This window comes from Thermobia domestica, chromosome 12 (assembly GCF_964235325.1).
Source record: "Thermobia domestica chromosome 12, izTheDome1.hap1.1, whole genome shotgun sequence".
Lineage (NCBI taxonomy): Eukaryota > Metazoa > Arthropoda > Insecta > Zygentoma > Lepismatidae > Thermobia > Thermobia domestica.
Genome location: NC_137465.1, coordinates 130,860,594 through 130,884,558, shown reverse-complemented (window position 1 = coordinate 130,884,558; position 23,965 = coordinate 130,860,594). Strand labels below are relative to the sequence as shown.

The window sequence follows — 23,965 nt, the reverse complement described above, 5'->3', positions numbered from 1 at the left end:
CTCTCAAACGAATTATCGTTTGTTAGTAATCAGTGGTTTCATTCGTGCTCATTTACGTCCGTGTTTACTTCCCCGGTTCCAGATATGTTTTCCACACTATGAGAAAATTACAGGCACTGCTTATTTCTTAAATGTTTCTCTTAGGACATATCAGGTTACGAGTCAATAATGGGTACATATTTTGGTAATATTCACTTTGAAAGTTCAATATACCATGATTTTGGAAACCTGTAGCTCCTGAACTACTCACTACCGGACATTGGTTGATAGGGACTTTTTGTCTTGTTTCCACTTGTGTAGAGTCATCCCCGAAATTTGTTTCAGTAATTCTGAAACATCCCGTATGTAATACTGGTATATGTAGAATTTTAAATATCGTTTATATGCCTAGATATGAAGTTGGATCAGTATGCGTTGCTTATTTCACCAGGTGTCATGATGTAATGAATAGGAATATATATGGTATTTTGCAAAGCAAACCAATTACTATTACATAAAGCAACTTACTTCTTGTGTATTATCTTGCAAGCTGTTCCTGTTGCTTTTAGAAGATGAATAACTAACAGCATCCCTTTTACTTGTATGTTCATATTGTGGTGACCAACCGACACTTGTTTTCTTCGAGACCAAGGAAGATACTTCACTAATGGACTTCTCTGTATCAATCTTTAATTGCAAGAAAAGAAATTAAATTAAGTTAAAAAAGAAAGAAAAAATAAGAATTATTTAGTATGTTTTGTTCTTGGAAGGGTGCTCTCAAAAAGTGAAACAATACTACTTATTCGTTCTATTAATAGCTAAACATTTAAAAATAGTTATAATGGATTTGTTTTAACAAGTTAACATGAATTAATTATTTATTTATTTTATCTACTTAGTAATATTTCCACAGAATACAGCATGAGTAGCAAATTGAAAATTGTCAAACATTTGTGTGTTTTTGTGTAGAGAATATTGGAGAATTTACTATACAAGTCGTCTTTTACATGATAGAGCACAAGATAACTTCATTTCTTTCACTTGTCTTCTCTAGTATATCTAATGGATTTCCAATTACTTTCAAGTTAATAAAATTTAATTCTATACGTAAAGTGACTGTCAGCTATTCTGAAAATTTAACATTTTAAAAATTTTACAGTATACACAATAATACAGAATTATATTTCGTATGTCAATGCTGTATAATATCTCTATGTATCAAACGGTATATTCAAATCTAATTATGTATATCGCTTTCACTTACATATTTTCTTGCGTACACTTTTTAACTTATAGATTCTCAGTACTAATTGTGCTTAACAAAATATAAAATGCATATTTAACCATGATAAGTGTGCATGTATAACACATACACACGACTCATAACATGGACATCATTTGACCCATTGTATCTGTCTCGTACTTCTATTTCTGAACAGGTGTTAGTATTCATCATTGGTTTCTTTCCACAATATATCGCAATATATTTGAACTAGATGCAGTAAACACATTGACATTCTGATTGCTTATATTTTCCTTTACATGACATTCCAAAATATTGTTTCACGTAAAGAAAAGCATGTATATATATGGGAGTACAAATACAAACCCTTCTATACACTAAATATCTGTGAAAACAGCGTATTGATTGTATCTTCCACTTATGACCTATTAATGATGCACAGCTCAGGTGAGTCACGTACACATTTGAAATTGTTTATGAGATCGAATTAACTATTCAACACCAAGCTGTGCTCTGTATATCTTTTCGCATCATATCCAAGAAGGCAATTTGTTTGGTATTGAACTTTTCGATTTTATATGAGCTAATTGTAATGTGTTCCATTCTTTATATGGAAGAAGTATTATTGATTTCAAGCTTGCTCTTATTACTGTTGGAAATAATTGAATATGTGTTATCCGAAATATCTTTGATAACTTTCCTCAAATTATTCAAATAAATTGAATGTTTGTTATTTGAATAAATGTTTATTTATATAAATAATTATTCGAATAAGTGTTTGTAATATGAAAAATTATTTTGTTTAAATAGTAAAATAACAAAGATCACAGAATATACAGCTTTAATTGTGTTGAATACGTGGGCCATTTCTGATTCTTAGCCTATTAATTTATATGGAAAATTATTTTTCTCTTTACTTTGAAATGAACAGAAATGTTAATATTTTGATTTTTGTATTTTGTTACAAGTAATTTTCACATTTAATGACGACACTGAGAAACGTGTAGTCTCGTACTTAACTCTCCATGGGTCATTTCGGATTTACAAAGTTAGAGGAATATCTGAATCAGAGGGCAGGAAAAACTTATCGAACTGCTCCAATCAGCTCGTAGTAACTGCACCTTTTCTTTCGTATTAACGATTGTTTTGCAAGTGTTCAAATTGATTTTTTTTTAAAAAAAAAAAGAAGCAAATTTTGGGTTTACTTGGATGTCATGTGACTGAATTTATTATATACTTAGTTTAATTTATTTTTCTTTAGTTACTTAGTTCGTTGCTTTATACATATTCGACGTATGAAGGAAAGATACCCTCTTTATCTGATTCTCTCTATTCAAACCGGAAGTAGTATAAATATACTACTACGTTCGATTTCAATATTGATCTTCATAGAGCAAAATCGATAAGATATAGTGAGAAATGGGTATTTGATGTAGATTGAATGTTCCAAGAATAACATTGATCTCGATTTTTCTCCTTCTATACAAACCGGGACTGGTGGACATTTATGGACTTTAGTCAGTTGGTTGAAATAAACATTATCGGAAGAATATGTTTCATTTCAGACTTTGTTCTCCCATTACAACTAAAAGTGGTAGAAACCGACTATCTCTTGTGGTTTGTAACTATTCATTATAGGTTTGGAAAATTCAAACTATTCATAACTTTGGAAAATCCGTGTGCTGAGGTGCACACGGATTCTATACGACCAAATTCGGCTACCACAACTACACTAGTCTAACGTTAAATAGTATTTCTTTTAAAAAATGAATTAATTAATACAAACATTTCCTTACTTTGAAAATGTACACTATCATAAGGCAAAAATGTTATAACATGCATATTTACCTCTTCGATTGACTGCCCATGACTTGGCTTCATGTTTCCTTCAGGCACAGTTGCTTGAACGACTTGAGTCGAATTGCTCGGTGAAATCAGGGTTGGTGACGATTCCAAGGCACCTGAAGACGTCGATAATGCATGGGATGATGATTCTGCCTGTAGTTCATCTGAAGATGAAGATGAAGAACTCCTCTTTGACCATGGGCTATCTCCACATGCTGAAGCCATGGGAGCTGTAGGTCTTTGAAGCCCTGAGGTTGTAGGATGAGACACATTATCATTAGGTTGAGCTATCGGTGATGAATTTAATGCAATAGTACGTTCATGCATAAGTCCTACTTTGTTCTGAAGAACAGCTATTGAGTCATTGCATGTTGAAGCTGATTCCTCAACTTCTTGTTTCTGTAAATTGCTTTTTATTTTATCTTCAAAGAAGGCAAGCTTCCTAGCTGCGTCTGATCCCAAATACATTGGAGAACGTTTCAAATGCGGTTTCTCAGGAGCACTTTTAGCACGTGATGTTGATGCAATTGCGTTTGTTTCTTGTGTTTCAAAAGTATTAACTTGTTGCAATGGAGGCACTGACTGTTCTAGAGGCATAGGTCGTCTTCGACGTAGCACAGATGAGAGGAGAGCACACTTGCGTTCAGGCACATTAGCTGTATGAGATACCGTGTCCGTATTTTCAGCATTTGAATGGTCCTCATTTAACACATTGTTCTGTTGAGATGTAGATAAGTCCAAATTAGTAGTCCTTTCTTGTACTTCTGACTGTTGCGAACTCTGCAAGACAGGAGGTCAATGAAACTAATGTCTATATTAAGAAAGAAATTTTAAAAGTAAAAAATGTATAAATACAACGCTAATTTTTCGTAGGCTTTCAGTAGTCTGCGCGCTATGTTCCCCTTTTAGACTGTAATCAGTTTCCAAAGCCAGAATTGAACTCGATCCCACCATATAAGACATTCAAGTTAAGCTTAATATGTTTAGTAGGTAAAGATTTTTAAGGAATTTTAACTTTCTTTTCAAACAAACGTACGCCAGTGTTCTCATCCACCTCTTTCTTTACATTTATCTTATTTGACATTTTATTATACATGTTCTTTGTCTTACCAATATTTACTTTTAACTATCTAATCTAGGTCTTTAAATTACAATTAATTTTATTTTTCTCTAAATTTTCATTTTGTTTTTTAACCTCGGAATTTATCATACTAATTAGTTTGAGTACTTTTTTCGCTAAAGCAACTATTTTTAAGAACTGACTTAACAAAGTAGCCATATTACTTTTAAACTATATAGATTCTTGTGGAATCAAGTCTTTATTTACTACTACAACATTAGTTTACATCAGATTTAATATTTTTATTTATTTGCTTAGATTTTAAATCAACGTTCTCTTATTTCCAATATCTCTCATTGCACGAAGAGACCTATAAAATGTGTAACAAGATTTACAGAGTAATACAGATCTACTGTGTTATAAGTGTCATTTGAAGAAAGTTGAAATATGTAACAAATCCTGATACACTTACTCTTAAAAAAAAGTCGGCTTATGTCAAATTAATATATTAAAAAAATTGAAATGCTTTCTTTTTCTTTGGATAATTTATTAATAACTAAAAGAAATCTGTATAAAAACGTTTTCATTAAACATGTTAAGTAGTGCAGATGTCCCATCATATACGTTATATCTAGTTGTGCATGCCTAAAGATATATAAATTTACGTAAGTTTTCATATGTGATGTAAAATAATTTACAGATAGTTGTGGCTGTAAGTAGGCTGTAAGTAGTAAAGTCAAAGTTAAGTTAACAAATACCTTATACTGATAACAAAATCTAAATTCCAGTTGCACATCTGATTAGATAAGATTCTTTTTCTGGATAACTTCTGGCCCAGGTACTCACATTTACGTATATTTTATACTTTTACAGTTTTTAATGGTAACATTTTTTTTTTTTTAAATAATTATTTCGAATGTTATACTAAGCATGTATCTCATACCTTGATAGAGGATATAGCACGAGTTCCAATCCATGGTCCCTTGCCGATCAAAGTAGTAATATTGAAAATGTGTAGTAGAGAAGTAGATACAAATAGAGGAATACGCTATACCGTAAAATATTAAATTTTCTTTACTTGCTAAACATATTAAGCTTAACCTCAATGACTTTTTTGGTGGGTCCGAATTCAAGATTTTTTTTTTAAATATATATTATGTTAAATAAAATATATAGTGTAGACCAAGTAATGCCATTTAATTCATTTTTTTTTTTTCATTGTCACAAAACCACCGACAATCTGATGTATCAGCCCTCATCCGTCTTGGAAAAGAGACAGTACATTATTTAACTGTGATACCTTTTTTATGAGTATCGAACCGAGAACTTGAGTTTGGATAGATTCGAATTCAAATTGTCTCCCATCAAAGGATAGGACGCATATTTCGTATAAAATACGGATAATTACTTTTAAAAACATGGTATTAAGTGTAAAATGTATGTAAATGTGAGTAAGTGGGCAAAAAGTATCCTAAAATTTTTTATTTAAACTAATATGAATTGGGAATTTGATTTTGTTGTGAACATAGAAGGCAATTGTTCTCTGAGTAGCAACAACTACACTGATTGTATAAGATGTGGTACCTACACTATACTACATAATTAGCATAATGAAAAGATGTTTATACTGTAATGTCCCACGTGGTATTGTGTATAAACAACTCTTCACGCTAATGTTTACAAACACCACCATATGGTTTAACAAGAGGATTCTACACACCAGATGGATTCACTATCACCTGCAGACGACGGACTTCAGGCCCCTACTACGGAGCAGACGATAACAACGAAGCAGCAGCGCCACCGCTACCCGAGGATCCCTATAAATTTGGTGGACGATAGCAACTAGGTACCAGTTTTCTGGTGTCCTTCCTACTGTTTGCCACTAAACATTAGAAATAACCTAACCCAAGGTCTCTAATCTGCAACGGGACTCTTGGTCTATTCTTTCTCCTGGCTTAGCCTGCTACGGGGCTCTTTCTGGGAATCCTAACCTCAGCCACTTAGCCTGCTACGGGGCTCTGTTGGCCACCTAACCATCCCTCTGCTTGCCATGGAGCATTGAGTCCCTAACTCCACTCTGCTTAGCCTGCTACGGGGCTCTGTAGAGATCCTGTCTGCGACCTTACGGTCAAAGACTACCTATAACTAACTTTGCAAATTTGGAGAAATTATCTGTATAGTATTTTGTAAAATACTGTTTATAGTGGAACTTTTATAATAAAAGCCGGTAGTGGGAGTCGATTCCGGACACTCGTTTTATTAACGCTCTACCTACAACCTATATGAGACAAAGTTTTACAATACACTCCTCTTCATGTTTTAGTATATTATTTTGAAGAAAAGGAAAGTACTCCACAATTTTTACCATATTAATATAACATAAGCGGGCTTAAGGTTTCGTGGTTCACCTCTGAACGTGAATTTCTTGATAGACGTCTGTTCCGAAAGATGAAATTTCTAAAATTCAGGACTTCGGCCGAGATTATAGATCCGGCATGATAAACCCCTAGTAACAAACTTTCGGAGTCTCAATTTTAACTACTAAAACATATCTTAGCCAATAGTAAGAATTGAAACCAATATACTAGAAAAGATAAAACAAGAATATCGTCTACCTTCCAAACGTGTTTTTATAGATATTTACGATATTGGAAAATTACAAGACTCATACATATAGATTCGTTTGTTTCCAGAATGAAACATGATTGGTACCAGATGATATCTTCAAGGTAAATACAGCAACAAACTCCTCCTTTTTATATCGTATCTCTGGTGTAAATCATATTACTTATAATATAAAAAAATATTTTGGACAACTCTTGTAAATCAGTATGCAGCTTATGTAAAAACATAGACTCTCATTTATTCATGACAATAGTTTAATATTCGTAGATACTATCACATTTCAAAATATCCTACGTCGTTTTCATTGATTATTTATTTATATAACTTCTAATCATCACCAATATATTATTATTACCATCAATATTAAATGTACTTAGCTAATAGGTATAGTTGGGTTAATCAACTAACTTCATTAGTAAGTTAACTCGATGACGTAAGATAGCAGAGGTAGTATCGCTGAGATGATACTACAGTAGAGTTCCTAAAACTCAGCACTCGATAACCCGGTAGTTCGGATAGCTCGACTACACCCTGGAAGGGCGAAAAAACCCGCGCGCAGACCCGTTCAAGGTTATTGCCGGGCATTTTTCTGAGGTCTGTCTTATCAAGTAAATTACTGTACAGTGTGCATTCATTAATTTTCATTTTCGTGTATAGTAAAGGCTCTATGCCTTCATTGAGTATATACTTTTTCTTTGTCTAAGGGTAATTGGGCATTTATTCTCTATTGTGTATGAGTGCTGTATTGTATTTTCTGAGGAAACATTCGTACTTATTATTTTTTTTTTAACTCCATTCCCGATAACTCGGCATTTTCGCAAACTCGGCCACCCTTCGGTCCACATTAGGCCAAGTTTTCGGGACTCTACTATATAGTTGCATTTGCTGTCCAATCATCTTAGGAGGTTTATATAAACTTGCAGAACAGATAAATTTTAAAATCTTCATGAGCGCAGCTAATGATACCAATAGATTTCCCAAAATTAAAGAAATTAGCAATTCGTTTTTTGATACGTATTTTCAATCTTTTTACCTTGAAAATACTGGACAAATCTACAATAATCGTTGCAGGATTGATAGCACAATATTATTCGCTTGAAAAAAAAACTCCATATGATTATTAAACTCGTTTTTGTTATCATGAACAATTTTCAATGACTTGTTACTTGATTTCTGTCAATTACTATATCTTTTCAAAACCATTAATGGTTATAAGAGTAAAGCCAAGTCCTCTAGATATGTAAATTGTTAAAAAGTACAGTATTGAATTAGACAGAAAGGATCCTTACAGCTATACTGCAGCTAAAATGATACAGACATGAGTCTGCATTTGTCTGTCCAAATATAGAAGTTATAATTATCTTAATTAATCATATTACATGTCTATTGTAACACTAAAATATAATTGAAATAAGCTACACACCATAGAGAAACAATCAAAAATAAAAAGTATCCAAATATATAGAATGTTATAGCTGAAATAATAATTTTTAATAATAATTAAAAGCTCCTGAATTAGTATTGTCACCATGTTGGTGTGATCTCCAACATTGTTACCAGACAAAGGTTTGTGGTTTTCATAGATTTAGTACATAGATGTAGCATATATATTTTTATAAAAAATAAATAAATTAAATTAACACACGTTGGTAATTTAGGACTCGATAAGTACTACAAATTATAAAGCTTTTCAACAGTAAAACTAATCATTCCGTTATTACAAATCAAATGAAGATAAAGATATTCATATAACTACATCAAATAAAGAATAGCAAAACAAACTGCAAAATCTGATAATAAACAAACGTATTGTAACAGTAAAATAAAATTAAGCGCAAATTCGTGTGTTAAAACACAGCACATCTTCCTTAGAGGCGAGTCCTGGGCAACGATACTTTGGCCTGTAGAATGGTCCTTACACTGAAGATTCCCGCCTGCACTAAAGGTCTAGGTGAGCCTGGGGTAGCAGTGAGCAATGCCGAAAACCAATAGAGTATCTTAAGAAGAAAAAAGTATTCCTAACCGCTGAAACGTAATGGGAAATCATCACTGTATATTTCATAAGAACACGTAGCATAGGAATAGCAATTTTTTAAACTGAATTATCTCAAATGGATATAGCAATAAGCTCAGAATCCTATACTGCAATAGCAGTCACCTCCACGGATTTTGGGGAGAGCAAGAAGTCGCTTAATTATAAATAGACAATGCAAATTGGAGGACAGAACGGCGTGAGTCTAAGCACAGCAGGTAAGCTACAAAATCTGTAGAAAGAAAGAGACAGAACGGCTGAAAGTGGATATAGTGGGTATCATCGACGTAGAATGGAAGAAATAGATTATTTCTCGTCAAGTGAATATAGAATTATTAGCTCTGGTATGGAAAACGGCGTTACCGGAGTTCAATTTATAATGAATAAGAAATTGGATGATGAGCAAGAAGTTACAACATAGTAAACAACAGATTTATAGCAGTAAAACTAGTTACCAAACCAGGGAATAAAACTACCATCCAAATATATATATATATATATATATATATATATATATATATATGCCAATGATAGCGCAAGACAATGAAGAAGTAGAGCAAGTTTATGAAGCTATCAAAAATGCAATGGAACTGTAAAAAGAAAAGGAAATCTTATTCTAGTAGAAGATTGGAATATGATCTAGGAGAAGGTGCAGAAGGGAAAACAACAGGAAAATTCGGAGTAAGAAAGTGCAATGGAAGAGCAAAAAGGCTGAATTTTGTACGAAAAAAAAGCTAGTAGTAGCATATACTTTGTTCAAGAAACATGCGCGCAGGATTTATACGTGAAAAAATGCCAGAAAATTTACAGAGATACATAATAGATTATATACTCGTTAAGATGAGATTCAGAAACCAAATTAAGAATTATGACAATTACCCAAGAGCGGATGGGGACAGTGACTATAGCTTAGTCATGTTAAAGAGTGAGTTGAAATTTAGGAAATTAGGCAAAAAGAAGAAAAATGGAAGGCTTGATACAAATAACTTGAAGAACAAAGAAATTCAAGAAAGTTACGCGAAAAAGACAATAGATGAGATAGTACATGACCAAACGAAGGAAGAAATTAATAAGGCATGGTCACTCATAAAAACTGGCCTGCTTACTACCGCAAAGGAAGTATTAGATCACGAATAAAAATAGCAAGGAAATTGATCACAACAAAGTTCTGGTTTTAGTGTATGGGAGAGGGGAATTAAAGAGTATCAAGAACAACGAGGCTTAGGAGCAGTATAAATGAATAAAAAATAATATTATTCGTAAATGAAGGCTTACCAAGAAAGAATGGAAACGAAATGAAATTTTTAAGTTTTACATCCCACGGCTATGCCGGCTAGGCTAAAGGAGACGGTGATGATGAGAAATGAATGAAATGGTGGAATGATGAAAGTGGGAAGAAACGAGAGAAGCCTGAGAAAACCCACGCACACGATGTTTGTCCACTACAATGATCACTTGGCGTGAGCTGGGATCGAACCAAGGATTCCATACACCAGGTGAACGCTCAAGAAAGAGTGCATGAGACAACAATGTGAAGAAATAGAAACGGATATGAATACAGAAAGGGTAGATGTGGCTTATAAGAAGGTTAAAAAGAACTTCAAACCACGTAGAGTAAAGATCAATGTGCTGAAAGATAAAGAAGGAAAACCCATGACTGAAGCTGGAAGCGATGGCTGAAAACTTGGAAGAAATATTTAAAAAGGCTCTATGGAAGCGATAAACAATTAGAAGTATTAGAAGTAGAAGAAGCACGAAGGGACTTCATACTCAGTCAGAGTACGACAAAGCATTATAAAATCTTAAACATCGAAAAGTTTTAGGTGTAGATGAGATACCAGGAGAAATCATACAAAGTGTGGGACAAGAGGTTTAGGACAAATTATTGGTTCTGGTGAACATAATGATAAGCGCTACTTCTGTTAAAATTGAGTTATTAGGTGGAATGCGATGAGATTGAACCATAGAACACTATGTAGGTAGTTTAATTTTGGAAATGTAATTGCTGGTGGCAGGGGAACCTTGTTTGGTATGTGTCATTGTATTGAATTGTATGACTCCGCAGTAGCAATAGCGGGGCCCAAGGAAGCTTCCGGGAGAAAAAAGCTCTCGGCCACTCCAAGATCGGAACCCATAAAAAGATTTTTTTTTACACCTATATCCCCTATTCCTCTATACTAAGTGTCTTGAATTCAAGAAATTTGCGTAAGTAATTTCTCATCTTATAGCTCCACATATTGCTCCTTGACTTTTACAGAAGAAACTTGTACTTCACCCATTCTACTATTGAGTTAGTATTTTCGTAATCAGGAAAGAAGAATATCATTGTTTCTCAAAACTTAGTTCAATTGTAGCTCAAATTGAAACAAGTAAGTAAATTGCTGGTAAAATAGCTTCATTATTCAAAACATTGTATCAAATATGAACTACTTCCTACATGATTTTTTTCTCGATGATAATTAGTAGTTTTTCTTTGCAATATTTCTGTTGAATAACTTTAAATAATAATAATAATAATAATAATAATAATAATAATAATAATAATAATAATAATAATAATAATAATAATAATAATAAGTTCTTAAGTGAAGTCTTGCCTCGACTACGGTAGGTCCCATAGTTTTGAAGATATGTACCTTTAAAGTTCATTTTTTTTTCATGTTTTCGGCATCCTGTAACTTCGAAAGGAAGCATTTGTGCACCCAAGTTGGTCTATGCTGTTTGTCTATGCTATCTTGCTGTCAGGAATCACCTCCCAAATGTTGTCGGTGTTATTTTGAAACACCCTATATATATATATATATATATATATATATATATATATATATATATATATATATATAGGGTGTTTCAAAACAACACCGACAACATTTGGGAGGTGATTCCTGACACCAAGATAGCATAGACAAACGGCATAGACCATATATATATATATATATATATATGTGTGTTTTTTTTATTAAGTTCGTACTATGAATAAGATAAGAGCAGGCATTTCACATTTGCCTAAATCTTCATTGATACTTTTTGACATTATACTCTTTGCCATTAAAATGAAAACCAACTTTTGTTCACAAAGATGTGAAAATGGTCACTCTATATAGTTCTTGGTTTTCATCTTTTCTTATTCTTGTTTTTTTCCTATTTAAAAAAAAAAAACACGATGCTACTTCCGAACTCTAAATAAATAAACACATTGGTCTCGTGATTAGCATGAAATAATACTTCTGTATTCAGTGAGTACGCAAGCTGAGTGAAAATAAACGTTATCGCATACTTGACACATCACACAGTAAAAAAGCAGTGGCGGCTCTTTAGGGAAATCACGCAGAGGGAATAATACAGGGTGGTCACTGGTAACAAACATTAATAACAAAGAAACAAAGAGTGATAGAACCATACGGTCTGAAAACATCGTTTGTATGATACTTCAAGATTTTGTCATAGCCTGTGTTATCATATATTGCAGCTAACCTTAGCGCAATACTCATTTGTTTAAAAATGGCGTCAGCACAGAAGAAAGCAGAGTGTATGTTGTGGTATCATGAAACAAAACCTCCAGTCACAGTTCAAAATACATTCAGGAGATGGTATGAACAACAGCCACCAGATGTTAAGAGCATAAAGAAATGGTATAGCAAGTTTATTGCAACAGAAAGTGTTTTAGATCGTGATAAAAACTGTAGACCGAGTGTTAGTGAGGAACGTGTGCAAGCTGTTCGTGTTGCTTTAACCCGAAGCCCACGGAAATCCTTGCATTGAGCATCACGTGAACTGGACATCCCGAGGTCAACTGCGTTCAAAATTTTACACAAACGCTTGAAGTTATATGTATATAAGGTGCAGATTATTCATGCGTTAACACAATAAGATCGTCCCCGAGGCGCAAGTTTTGCGTGTAACATTACGTGGGCAACTAATGGAGCACATGTGGAAATTCTCTAAATCAGGTAAGAAACTTTTTGAGTTTTCATATTATTTGCCGCAAACCGCATGCTTCTATCATTCATAGTTTTTTTTTCTTTTTTTGTTTCCGTTATTAATGTTTGTTATCAGGGACAGACTTTATGTCCACCCTGTATAATAGAAGGAATAATGTTCTACTTCTTATGTACAAGAATTGGTACATTAGGCAAGTTTTCTTTCCTCTTAGCTTGTAGCGATAAACTTTTAATTTTTACCGATATGACTTCCCTCAAGAGACGCCACTGGTATGGAATTAACTTAAAATTACAAAAATATTCACAAATATTAGTTTAAGTTCTTCTCTACTCCAAACAAATTTTATGTGCTTTAAATGAACTTGGAAACATTATCTATGTTTCTTGTTTTCTAAACTTACAGGGATTCCTCCTTGATCAATGCTGGAAGACTTGTTTGATTCCTCTATTATCTCGTCTACAACTTCTTCTGAAGTAGTGGTTGTAGTAGTTGTTGTAACAGTAGTAGTAGTTTTACTTCTCTTACGAGACTGTTTTGGTTCAGTAGTTGACGTAAGGCTGAGTGTTTCTTTAGCAACTAAGTCACATGTCTTCTGCTTCCATAGAGACCACAACTTGGCAGCAAGAAGTGTTTGTTTTCTCCAGGTCTCCCAGTCATTATCAGGCTTTAATCGTTTCTTCGTCGCTTGCACATTCGCAGCACCTACAGAACCTCCAAGCCACGCAGCCCATAAATGCGCTGCTTCCACCGTACTCTGCATCCAATTAGCCCACTCAGTCATTGACGAAAAGGCTTTTAAAAGTTCGTCATCCGGATTACAAATGTTTGCTTTCTGTTCTGTATCAACAGCAACTGCACTTTCAGTAATCGATATATTATCTTTCCCTTTATTTTCTGCATCATTATCTTCATAGTTTTTTCCAGATTTATCTATCCAGGAACGAACATATTCCCAGTGACGTCGTTTCTTATGAGTCTGTGCAATCAAACTCAATTCTCCTCTTTTACTTGATTCTTCTGCTGCACTCTCCGATGATACCTCATTATTCACTTCATTTGTTTTTAGTGTTGGGAATTGTTCGGAATTCTCAGTTTCTTCGTTCAATGTACTCATTTTTTCCTCTCTTATGGTATTGTTTGAAACATTATCGATTCTTTGATGTTTCATAATATCTAATTCATTTGAACAATGCAGTTCTGAAGGAGTGCTGGTTTCAACTTCTGTTGAAGTAATAATGTTTTTACTTGGTTTATTTGTGTTGACTACTGATTCTAAGTTGCTAGGACTTTCCACCGAAGTACTAGCTATTGAATTTGCTTCCTTTATACTTTTCTCTTCATTTGTAGTCATTTTACTTCTACTTTTACTTTCTTTTGCTCTTCTAGATGATATTTTCTTTCTACTTTCTTTTCCTGTTAAAGACATTTCTACAGTTATTTTTTTAGGAAATCCCGTAGGTGACTGAGTTTTATTTTTCTCTCTACTGCCTGGTCTTTGAATCTTTTCGCTACTTGAAGGCCTTTTATTCCTGTCACTGCTTGGAGTGATAGTTACTTCCTTACCAGATGTTTGAGGTCTTCCTATGCTTGAAGATTTCTTAACGATTTCACTATTTGATGGTATTTTATTCATCTTTGCGTTTGGTATTTTAGTTTTACACTTAATTGAAGATCTATTAGTTGTGTCTTCACTTGAATTTGTCAGTATTTCTCTGCTTGGTATGCTGGCGTTCTCTCTGCTTGAAACACTCAATAATTTGCTGGCCTTTTCCGCGTTTGATGTTTTTTTCATTATTTCTTTGCTTGGCGTTTTGAATCTCTCCTTACTTGAAGGCTTACTACTGGCGTCAACACTTAATTGTTTTCCAACTCTTTCTGCACCATCTGCCGTTTCTTTAAGGGGTGTTTTAAGGATGTCCCTGCTTGAACGTCTTCCAGCAATGTCACCAAATAATGATTTTCTAGCACTGTCTGCACTCGATGTTCTAATTAATTCCTTGCTTGGCGCTTTAGACTTATTTCTACTTGAAAGTCTTTCAGCAATATCATCAGCTGATGACTTCTTAGCTTTTTCTAAACTTGCTGTTTCAATTATTTCCTTGATTGTTGCTTTAGACTTGTCCCTGCTTAACAATTTTCCAGAACTGGATGATTTTATAGCGCTTTCTGCACTAACTGTTCTAATTATTTCTTTGCTTGGAGTTCTAAACTTGTCTCTACTTGAAAGCCTTCCAATGATATCACTACTTGATGTATTTTTCGCTTTCTCTACGCTTATTGATCTAATTATTTCCTTGCTTGAAGATTTTAGTTTGTCAGTGCTTGAATGTTTTCCACCAATATTTCCAGTTGATGATTTTTTATTTCTTTCTACACTTGTTATTCTAATTATTTCCTTATTTGTAGCTTTAGATCTGTCTCTACTTGAAAGTTTTCCAGCAATGTTGCTAATAGATGATTTTCTAGTTTTATCCACACTTCCTGCTCTAATTATTTCCGTGCTTGGTGTTTTCTCTCTATTGGAAGGTCTTCTAACCTTTTCTGCGCTCGGTGTTTGAGTTATTTTTCTATTTGATGTTTTAGGTCTGTGTTTTGTTACATATCTTCCAGCACTATCATTAATAGATGATCCTGCAGGTATTTCTGTGTTTGGGGTTTTAGTTATTTCCTTACTTGACGTTTTAGGTCTTTCTTTGCTTTCCCTCATGGTAATATTGCCAGTTGACAGTCTAGCTTTTTCCGTGCTAGAAATTCTATTAGACTTGTCTTTGCTTGAAAGTTTTGCACTAATAATGCCACTTGATGGTCTAGCTCTCTCTTTACTTGGTGTCACAATTGTTTCTCTACTTAATGTTGTAGTTTTATCTTTTGAAGATCTTTTGGTTTTCTCTGCGCCCGGAGTAAATTTTATTTCTCTACTTGTTGTTTTAGATTTTTCTCTACTTGGAAGACTTGCAGCAATATTGTTACTTGATTTGTGTGCTTTTTCTGCGCTTGATGATGTAATTAGCTCTCTGTAAGGTAATGTAGTATTTTCCTTATGTTTACTGGCCTTCTCTGTACTCGGTATTGCTTTTTCCTTGCACGAAGGCCTTTTGTTCAATTCCCTGTTTGAAAGTTTTCGAGCTCTATCTGCACTTTGCGGTCTGGTTATGTCCTTTTGTGATATACTAACTGTTCCTTTACTTGATGCTGTACTTTTTCCTTTACTTAGTGGAATGTTGTGTGTGTCTTTATTTGCAGATGACTTCGCTCTTTCTTTTACTTGTGGGGATCTAGGTCTTTCAATGGTTGTTAAAGATTTAGCTCTTTGTTTATTTATTGCGGATTTAACTTTTGCTTTACTCTGTGATTCCTTGTTATATTCTGTTGCTGTTAGTGGTGTTTCGGGATTTTCTGTGTTTTCTTTAATATTCCTTGATGTATCTTCTTTCAATTTTCCAGACATACTCTCTACTGTCTCTTGAGGTTTGTATTTTTGTTTATTGTTTGTATGTTTTGGCCCCGGCACACCATTAATAATCTCTGATGCCTTACATGTATCTAATTTATTTTCGCTCAAATTTGATCTCTTCTGGGGACTTTTGTTTTCTTCTTTTTTCAATTGCGGCAAAACTAGTTCGAGTGACTTTGACTTTTCGCTCTGCTTTGTCTTTTTCTGTTCTACCTTTGATACCTTCTTTTCAGAGGGAGATGCACTCCGAGAAACATCCTGTAACTTTTCCTGATTGGTCTCATTGCTTCTGCTGGAAGGTTTTGTTTCAATATGCTTCTGATTCGTAATTAGTTTCAAACTCTCCTTCGATCTATCCAATTTATATAACTTGCCTAATTTCGAATATAAGTCGTTCTGAAGAACTTCTTTCGAGTTTCTTCTTAACTCTAAAGATTCTTTGCTTCTTTCCATATTTGAATCTTCTTTTTCCAACTTACCACTTAAGCTATCTTTTGATTTTACACGTTTCTCTCTTTTATTATTTAACTCTTTCATAAAAGCTTCCGGCTGTTTCTTCTTTTCTGATAAGCTTTCTTGCGAAGTGCCAGATGTCTTTTGGGTTGGTGCAATGAGAATTTTTTCTAGTATTTCAACTTTCGCCTTCAATTTTTTTGCTTCACCTTTAAGAAATTCTTCTTGCATCTGACTATATTCTGTTTTCTCTTGTTCTTCATTGTCTCCAACTTCTGTTGAAAGATTTTCAGCACTGCTTAGTTCCTCTAATTTTTTCGCTTCTTTCTTGGATTTATTTTTCTTCTTTTTTCTAAACTTTTTGTTGTTGCGTGTATTGTCATCGTCTGTTTGCTTCTCTTTAGTTCTATCATGCTCCTTTTTCTTGTCTTTTTCACGTGATCTACTTCTTGTTCTTGTTACTGATTTTAGAAAAAACTGTGAGAGTTCCTCCACACTCAGACATACATTCTTTTCTTCAAATACAGAATTTGTTAGCTCTGTTTCATCTTGTACGAAACTCTCATGTAATTGTAATAAAGGAGCATTTTCAAGTTTCTTAATTATTTGTATTTTCATATCTTCTGTTTCGTAATTGTAATCGAGCTCGTCTTCAAAAGCATGCTGATTTTGACTAGAAGACTTGTTTTCTGTAAATTTGTAACTTAAATCCATTGCAGCTGTAGTGATAAGCACTCCGTCTAGAGTTACTACTCTCCTTTCAGTTTCTATAGCCACTCCTTCCATCCAATAAGCCATTTTCACTGCAACGTTGGTTATTATTTCTTCTATGGCTTCAAGTCTCAAATTTCCTCCTGTGCTCATTAGATCAGTGAATACAGCAGACAATTTGTTAGCCATATACGCAGCAATGTTTTCCATACGTGTTGATAATTTCTGTTGGCGAGAGTGAGTTATGATTTGCACTAAGTTCGTAATAAATATGTCTCCCACTTCATATGCCCATTGCTGATTCATAGCTTTTGTATTGGAATCTGCCCAAATGGTAATATCTTCTGGATACTTGTAAAACTTCATTAACGACACCGAGTTAGCAAGTTGCCCACTTTCCTTATCAAATCCTGAACTTTCCACCCTACACAATATAGTTTCAATCCAAATCACCAATTTAGTTGTCACAAATACAAACAGATTTTCTCGACCATATCTGTATTTTAAAACGTCTTTATTGTCCATTTGCTTCGTTAATTTATCCAGAACAACATCTATCATTCTTTTCATACGAAGTTCACTTCTCACAAAGACTTTAGAATCAAAGAACGTAACGACTTTAATCATTACGACCATGACTCGTCTTGTCAATTCTTGCAACATCCCTACACGACGACGTTTCCCATGTCCTCTTTTGGAAGTTAATAATGGCGAGGTTGGTCTTTCGGTCGGGGCACTTCGAACAGATGTGACAGAAGATGATAAACCCGAAGTAAGGGAACGTCGGGACTTAGTCTTTCGCCTGTTATAGAGTAGAAAAATAACAATCAATAAAATAAAGTATGTAACTTTTCTCACTATAACTTGTTCTGTAATTACACATTTTCCTAACAACAAATTTCTCCTGAGTGAATCTTCAAATGAGAGAATAATACCCAACTCAAAATTTAGCATTCCGGACTTGCGACAAGATAATCTAGCTTTCTTGGAGATAAGGAGATAATATGATGGGGACGGGTTTCACATGAGCCACATAATCTTATTTGAAGGTCTTTACACCCACCAGCTGCAATTGCAACGAATTCAAACTCCCTGCGAGATTCGGTGCTCACACGAACAGCAAGTTTCTTTTCTTAGATTTGGTGTGCGTAAGAACGTAAAACGAAATTAAGTGTACCTTCTAAGAGTTAGTTCTCTATTGGAGTTAACTTATTGTTATTGTGTTTACAGTTAAAAAAATATCTAAACAACTAACTCTCTTCAAAAGAGTCTGCTCATTCTCACTTGATATTTTACTCCTTAGCCTTAATAATAAAACATGAAAAAAAAAAAATAAAATTAGAGATATTGGTACATCAAAGAAAAGAACAAGACATTAAATATATAGAGTATATATAAAGATGAAGATCTTGAAATGGTACAGTGTTATGACACTTTTAGTGAGTATCAAAATAGCAGATAATAATTTATATTTTATTAAAGAACACTATACATCTGAAAATGACACCTAATTATTTCTTATGTAGATTTTAAGAAAGCTTGAAATATATAATAATAAAAAAATGATACTACATGATTTTAACATAAATTGCTAACAAACTTTATCCTCATTTATCCATTCACTCACTTTTGTGAATTAAAAAAAAAGAACTAAATCACCTCAATCTTTTTATCTTATATCACAGTATTGCGAGCGGTGATGATATTTAGTTAGAAAAGCAAAAAAGACTAATACTCACCACGAAAGATATATAGTAGATCTTTCTTTTACATGCAGCAAGTAGCACTTTCAGAAGTATCCTCTTCCATCTTCGGCTTGTTTAAAATTCAAAAAGAATTTAAAACATGAAGGAGAATTGGGAATGGTAAAAGAAGGTTAAGAAATGTAAAAACAAATCTTCTGTCAAAAAATTAACCACATAGGGATGGCACTCACTGTCATTGCACATTTTTCCACAGAAGATTTGTTTCTACATTTCTTAACCTTCTTTTGTCCTTCCAAATTCTCCTTGATGTTTTAAATTCTTTTTAAATTTTAAATAAACCGAAGAAGGAAGAGGATATTTCCGAAAGCGCTACTTGTTGCATGTACCAAGAAAACTCTACTATATATTACTATTAGCCTTTTAGTGAGTATTAGTGAGTATTCGCCTTTTTGCATTTCTCACTGTTTATCTTATATATTTAGGGCTAAATGTGTTTGATTATTTGCATGTATGTTGATCCCCTATACAGCTCCATATCGTTGGATAAACACATTTCTAAGTAACTGAAGAGAAGGGATCGTAAACTATTTAGGTCTATTCAGCGTATCCTATGGAAAGAAGGGATTCAAAATTTATGTCAAGAATAGAGTATCTGCTGATCCCCTCAATTATGCCAAAAGAATATTGGAAATAGGTTCGAGCCGGGTTTCTACACAGGAAAATATGTAGTGTTAAAACAAATCCCTGAGGTTACCATTTGACTGTGTTACTTTAATGCCCTTTTACCCATATCATCAATATCTAGCAACTAACAATGAGAATTTTATTTATTTTTATATTTTGAATCTAGCTGAGATGCTCGTTCTTTGCATAAGGAGAATAGGTGTATGGAAAAAATTTGAATCCCCTTCCCCCTTGGAATATTTTTTTCAGTGAAAGGATAATGATAAAAATAAAGAAGATCCTCTACTTTTTGGCATAAATATTGAAACGCCATACTTCTACAGAATACGCTTTTAATCAAATTGATATAATTTAAGAAAGCACCTTGAAGTGGGTACTATCTTCCAAAAATCGTTTCAAACGGCTCAGACGACTCAGGCTAAGAGAACAGAAAAAATAAACAAAAGACTAAGGCAAAGATGTGGATTATTTCTACTGCTATTCAACATCTACGTAGAGGAAACTATGAAAAAATTCTTAGCTAGTAACGAGAAAGACAATGAAATAAAAGGCCAGATTTTCAGTATATTATACGTTTAAGGGCAACATAGGACTAGTAGCAGAGAACAAAGAGGATCTGCAGAAAGCACTCCGGAATTTGATTGGACGTTTGAAAGAAAAATGCAAAATGGAAATAAATAAAAAGAAAACAAAATTACTGAAATATAGAAGGAACGAACAGCAATGAGCAAGCATCTATTTAGAAAGAAGAAGAATTGAAGAAGTCAAATTCTTCAAATACTTGGGAAATATAATGTCAGACGGGCGAAGCAAAAATGAGATGGCTTCGAGGATAGCACAAGCAAAACAGGCGTTCATCAGGCAAAGAGAAATACTAACATAAGAAATGTGTCGTTAGAAGTTAGAAAAAGGTTTCATCGAGACCTTGATATGGAGTATGGCTTTATGGCTTAGAAACATGGACAATGAGGAAAACAGAAATACGAAAACTGGAAGCGTTCAAAATGTGTTGTTCGCGAAGAGTGCTTGTTAAACCGTAGACGATGAAAAAGAAAAACAAAGACGTGCTAAGGGACGATAACGAAGAACAACAAATCATGTAAGTAATAAAGAGAAGAAAAACAACACGATTGATTACCTTATTCTAAACTCAGACTGGATCAACGTATTATTGGAGGGTAAAACAGAAAAAAAAGAAAAAACACTGGAAAGAGAAAGACCAAGAAAGGAATACTTTAATGTGATTAGGAAGAAGAGGATGTATCAATCTCGCAAACTGTTCCGTCAAGACCGGAGAAAGTTTTAAATATTCATATTGCCTATCAACCTATGGTTGAGGAGAAAAGTTAATTTCAGTTGTAGTCACAAGCATCCCACCTAGAGTTCCTACTCTCCTCTAAGTTTCTTATACTGTATAATAATTAAAACTACCAATTTAAAAATTTTAATATCAGAAAACATAAAACTTGTGAAAGGAACTATTTAATATGAGATAAAGGTAGGGCAAGACTACTACAAGATGAAAGATTGCCAATATTAAACACATGGAAATAATTATCTTACCTAGGTATGTACTCTGTACTATTATTTATCATAGCGTTCAATCTGTGTACAGCTGGTTCATTAAACTGGTATTTGTACTGCTCTCTAGTAGCCTCTAGGTGCCTAATATAACAAATAAAAATAATTTAGTTACTTTAATAACACTTATTTGAATTTTTAAACATTGATATTCAAAGGGTAACAGAGAAACATTGAAGCACTTACATGAACTTAAAACCGGGAGATGATAATGACAATTATTAATATTAATTTAACAAATTACAAGAGATTTCAGGTATAGAGTTAAAGGATCAACGTTAATATATATACATATTCAATTATGTGTGAGATGTTGAACTGTTGTAATGGAAATAGGGTAAGACAGCCTTTATTGATTATTTTTTACATTTTCCACTACGGTATTTCTTGATGATGTGATGTTCCACCACAATGAGTTTCTATATTTTAAATTGCAGAATTCATAATCTAGATTCTAAAACTATGTAAATCATTATCTCTGTTTATGTTTTCTATCAATGCTGTCTTGCAACTCACACTTCAGTTATTATCCTGAAGAAATGATTTCGTGCTCTCATTTTATTTTCACTTTTTTAAACCTTCTTGATCGACTCAGTTAAGAAATTTTGTTATTATGTTTTGAACTTATTGCAAGGACGGATACGTGCTTTAGCCTATTATTTATATTATTAAAACAGGCAAGTCTAAGTTTATTTATTTCATTCGATATATATAATTTGAAATATTGATCGCTATATTCTTCTAAAGAGACTATTATGGTAGGTAAATACGTAATAGAAAAACGGTAATGCATGGGAAAACTTATTATTAAACGATTGTTGTATTCCAAGATATATACATTCATAAATTTGTAGTAGCATATTCTTCCGACTTTAAATTGAGTGCAGGAAACCACTTCTCGCTATCTATTACTGTTTTTGCTTTATTGCGACAAATGTTAAAACCGGAAGTGGCAGAATTTAGAACGTTAAAAAAGTAGATAAAACGTAATCTTGGGACGGTTACTCAATTGTAGAAAATTGCTCGCTCCTCGATATCTATGTCCGTTTTTACTCTAGAGTGATCAACGTTAAAACCGGAAGTGGTTGAGTTCTACCACTTCCGGTTTGAATATTAACTCCATCAATAAATTCAGTTCCTAACTTTTACCCTTTACGCCCTGACCAAAAATGATAGTGATTCATCAAGTTGTTCTTGAGATTTTCTTTGTCTCCCGGACGGACGCAAGGACAGATAAGATAAATATATAAAAGAGGTTTGGTAAACCAAATTGCTTTAAAAAAAACGATACTTAAAGGTAGAAAGCTTTAAAAGGGAGCTGAACCTCGAACATCATCTGTGTAAAATCAATTTTTAAAGAAACCTGCTCACCCTGTCTCCTTTAACGGCCATATACTCGTAACTATACGTAGGCGTAGGAAACGTAATACAAAATCACAATTGGTCCAACAAGATTCATATTAGTTTTATTTAACTGAATCTGTCGATAAAAATACAGTGATTTTAAACTCTTTGCAAATGCATATCATTAGTCTTTATTCTTTTGCATATTTGCACTTTGTGCAGATTTGTTGTCAGTTTTACTTTATCTATGTATGCAATTATTAATTTTGGTCTTGCCTTGACACGATTGATGTGGCGAGTCACCACACTTTTCGATAAAATGAAGTGAGTTCCTATCTAACTACTCATTTCTCATTAAATATTCGTTACATAAAATCAACCATTCCCACGTTAAAATCTTAACCACTGGCACCACTGATTCTCCTAAACTGTGATTGCCAATGGTACCTCAATGTCTTCCTTCTTTAGGTCACATTTTTTTTTTCAGTAGTTGCACAGAGTTAGAGAATGGAAAGAGGGAGCACCGTCACCATGATTAGCATTAACATCGCAGCATTTCAGAGTTAAGCTTTTGTGAGTCTGTAGTTCGGATAGCGTCACAAAAGCTTCTGAACTTGAGTTGAAAACACATTGTTGCCAGTTTAATTGTAGCCATTACTAGAAGAGATTTACTGGTGAAATTGGCATAAGAGATTTACTGATGAAATTGGCATAAAGTCATTTACAACGAATTTAGCCATTATAATCTATTTTGTATTTTGTAAATGGATACAAGTATACACCGGTTTTCCTTAAATATAGATTGTATTGAATTTAATGCTTTCCGCAAACACATACCGGTCAACACTCCTGAAAGAATGTTCAAATAACTGCTTTATTTAGCTATATACGTATTATTGATGAAATTATATTATATGAGTGGAAAGCAAATGTGTATAATCTTAAAGCTGGTTTATGGGTTCCTTGACAGACACATATTACATTGCGTTGAGTGTAGTTTTGTAATACTTGTATTTCTTAGAAAGGAAAGCATATCAATATTTAAATAGTTAACATTGAAGCAAATCTCAATCTATGAGTCGCGGTGAGTTCTGAGGTAATTTTTGATGGATCAGGAAATATTTGCATAAGACTAAACTGTGAAACTAAGATTAAGAATTTCTGCGTATTCAAAGAATGAATTTTCTGAAGAAATTTACTATAAAGTTTTAAGTAGCTTATGTGACTTTTCACTATACCACTGGAACAAACAAGAAGTTCTTAGGATCAATTAAAAGTGAAGTTTGATTCATTTTTAGCATTA

The 23,965-nt window shown here is 33.5% G+C and overlaps 1 protein-coding gene across 4 annotated transcripts in view; it reads right to left on the bottom strand.

The window, feature by feature from the left end:
* Nucleotides 1–23,965, bottom strand: part of LOC145666659 (uncharacterized) — a 79,151-nt gene that overhangs the window by 40,159 nt on the left and 15,027 nt on the right. For all 4 annotated transcript variants that reach the window (XM_081734119.1, XM_081734116.1, XM_081734117.1 and 1 more), the window contains exons 4-7: nt 21,301–21,402; nt 13,130–18,149; nt 3,071–3,847; nt 508–666 (exon numbers count right to left, since the gene is read on the bottom strand). In XM_081734119.1, the coding sequence (XP_081590245.1) occupies nt 508–666; nt 3,071–3,847; nt 13,130–18,149; nt 21,301–21,402 (6,058 nt within the window). The remainder of the gene's footprint in view (nt 1–507; nt 667–3,070; nt 3,848–13,129; nt 18,150–21,300; nt 21,403–23,965) is intronic.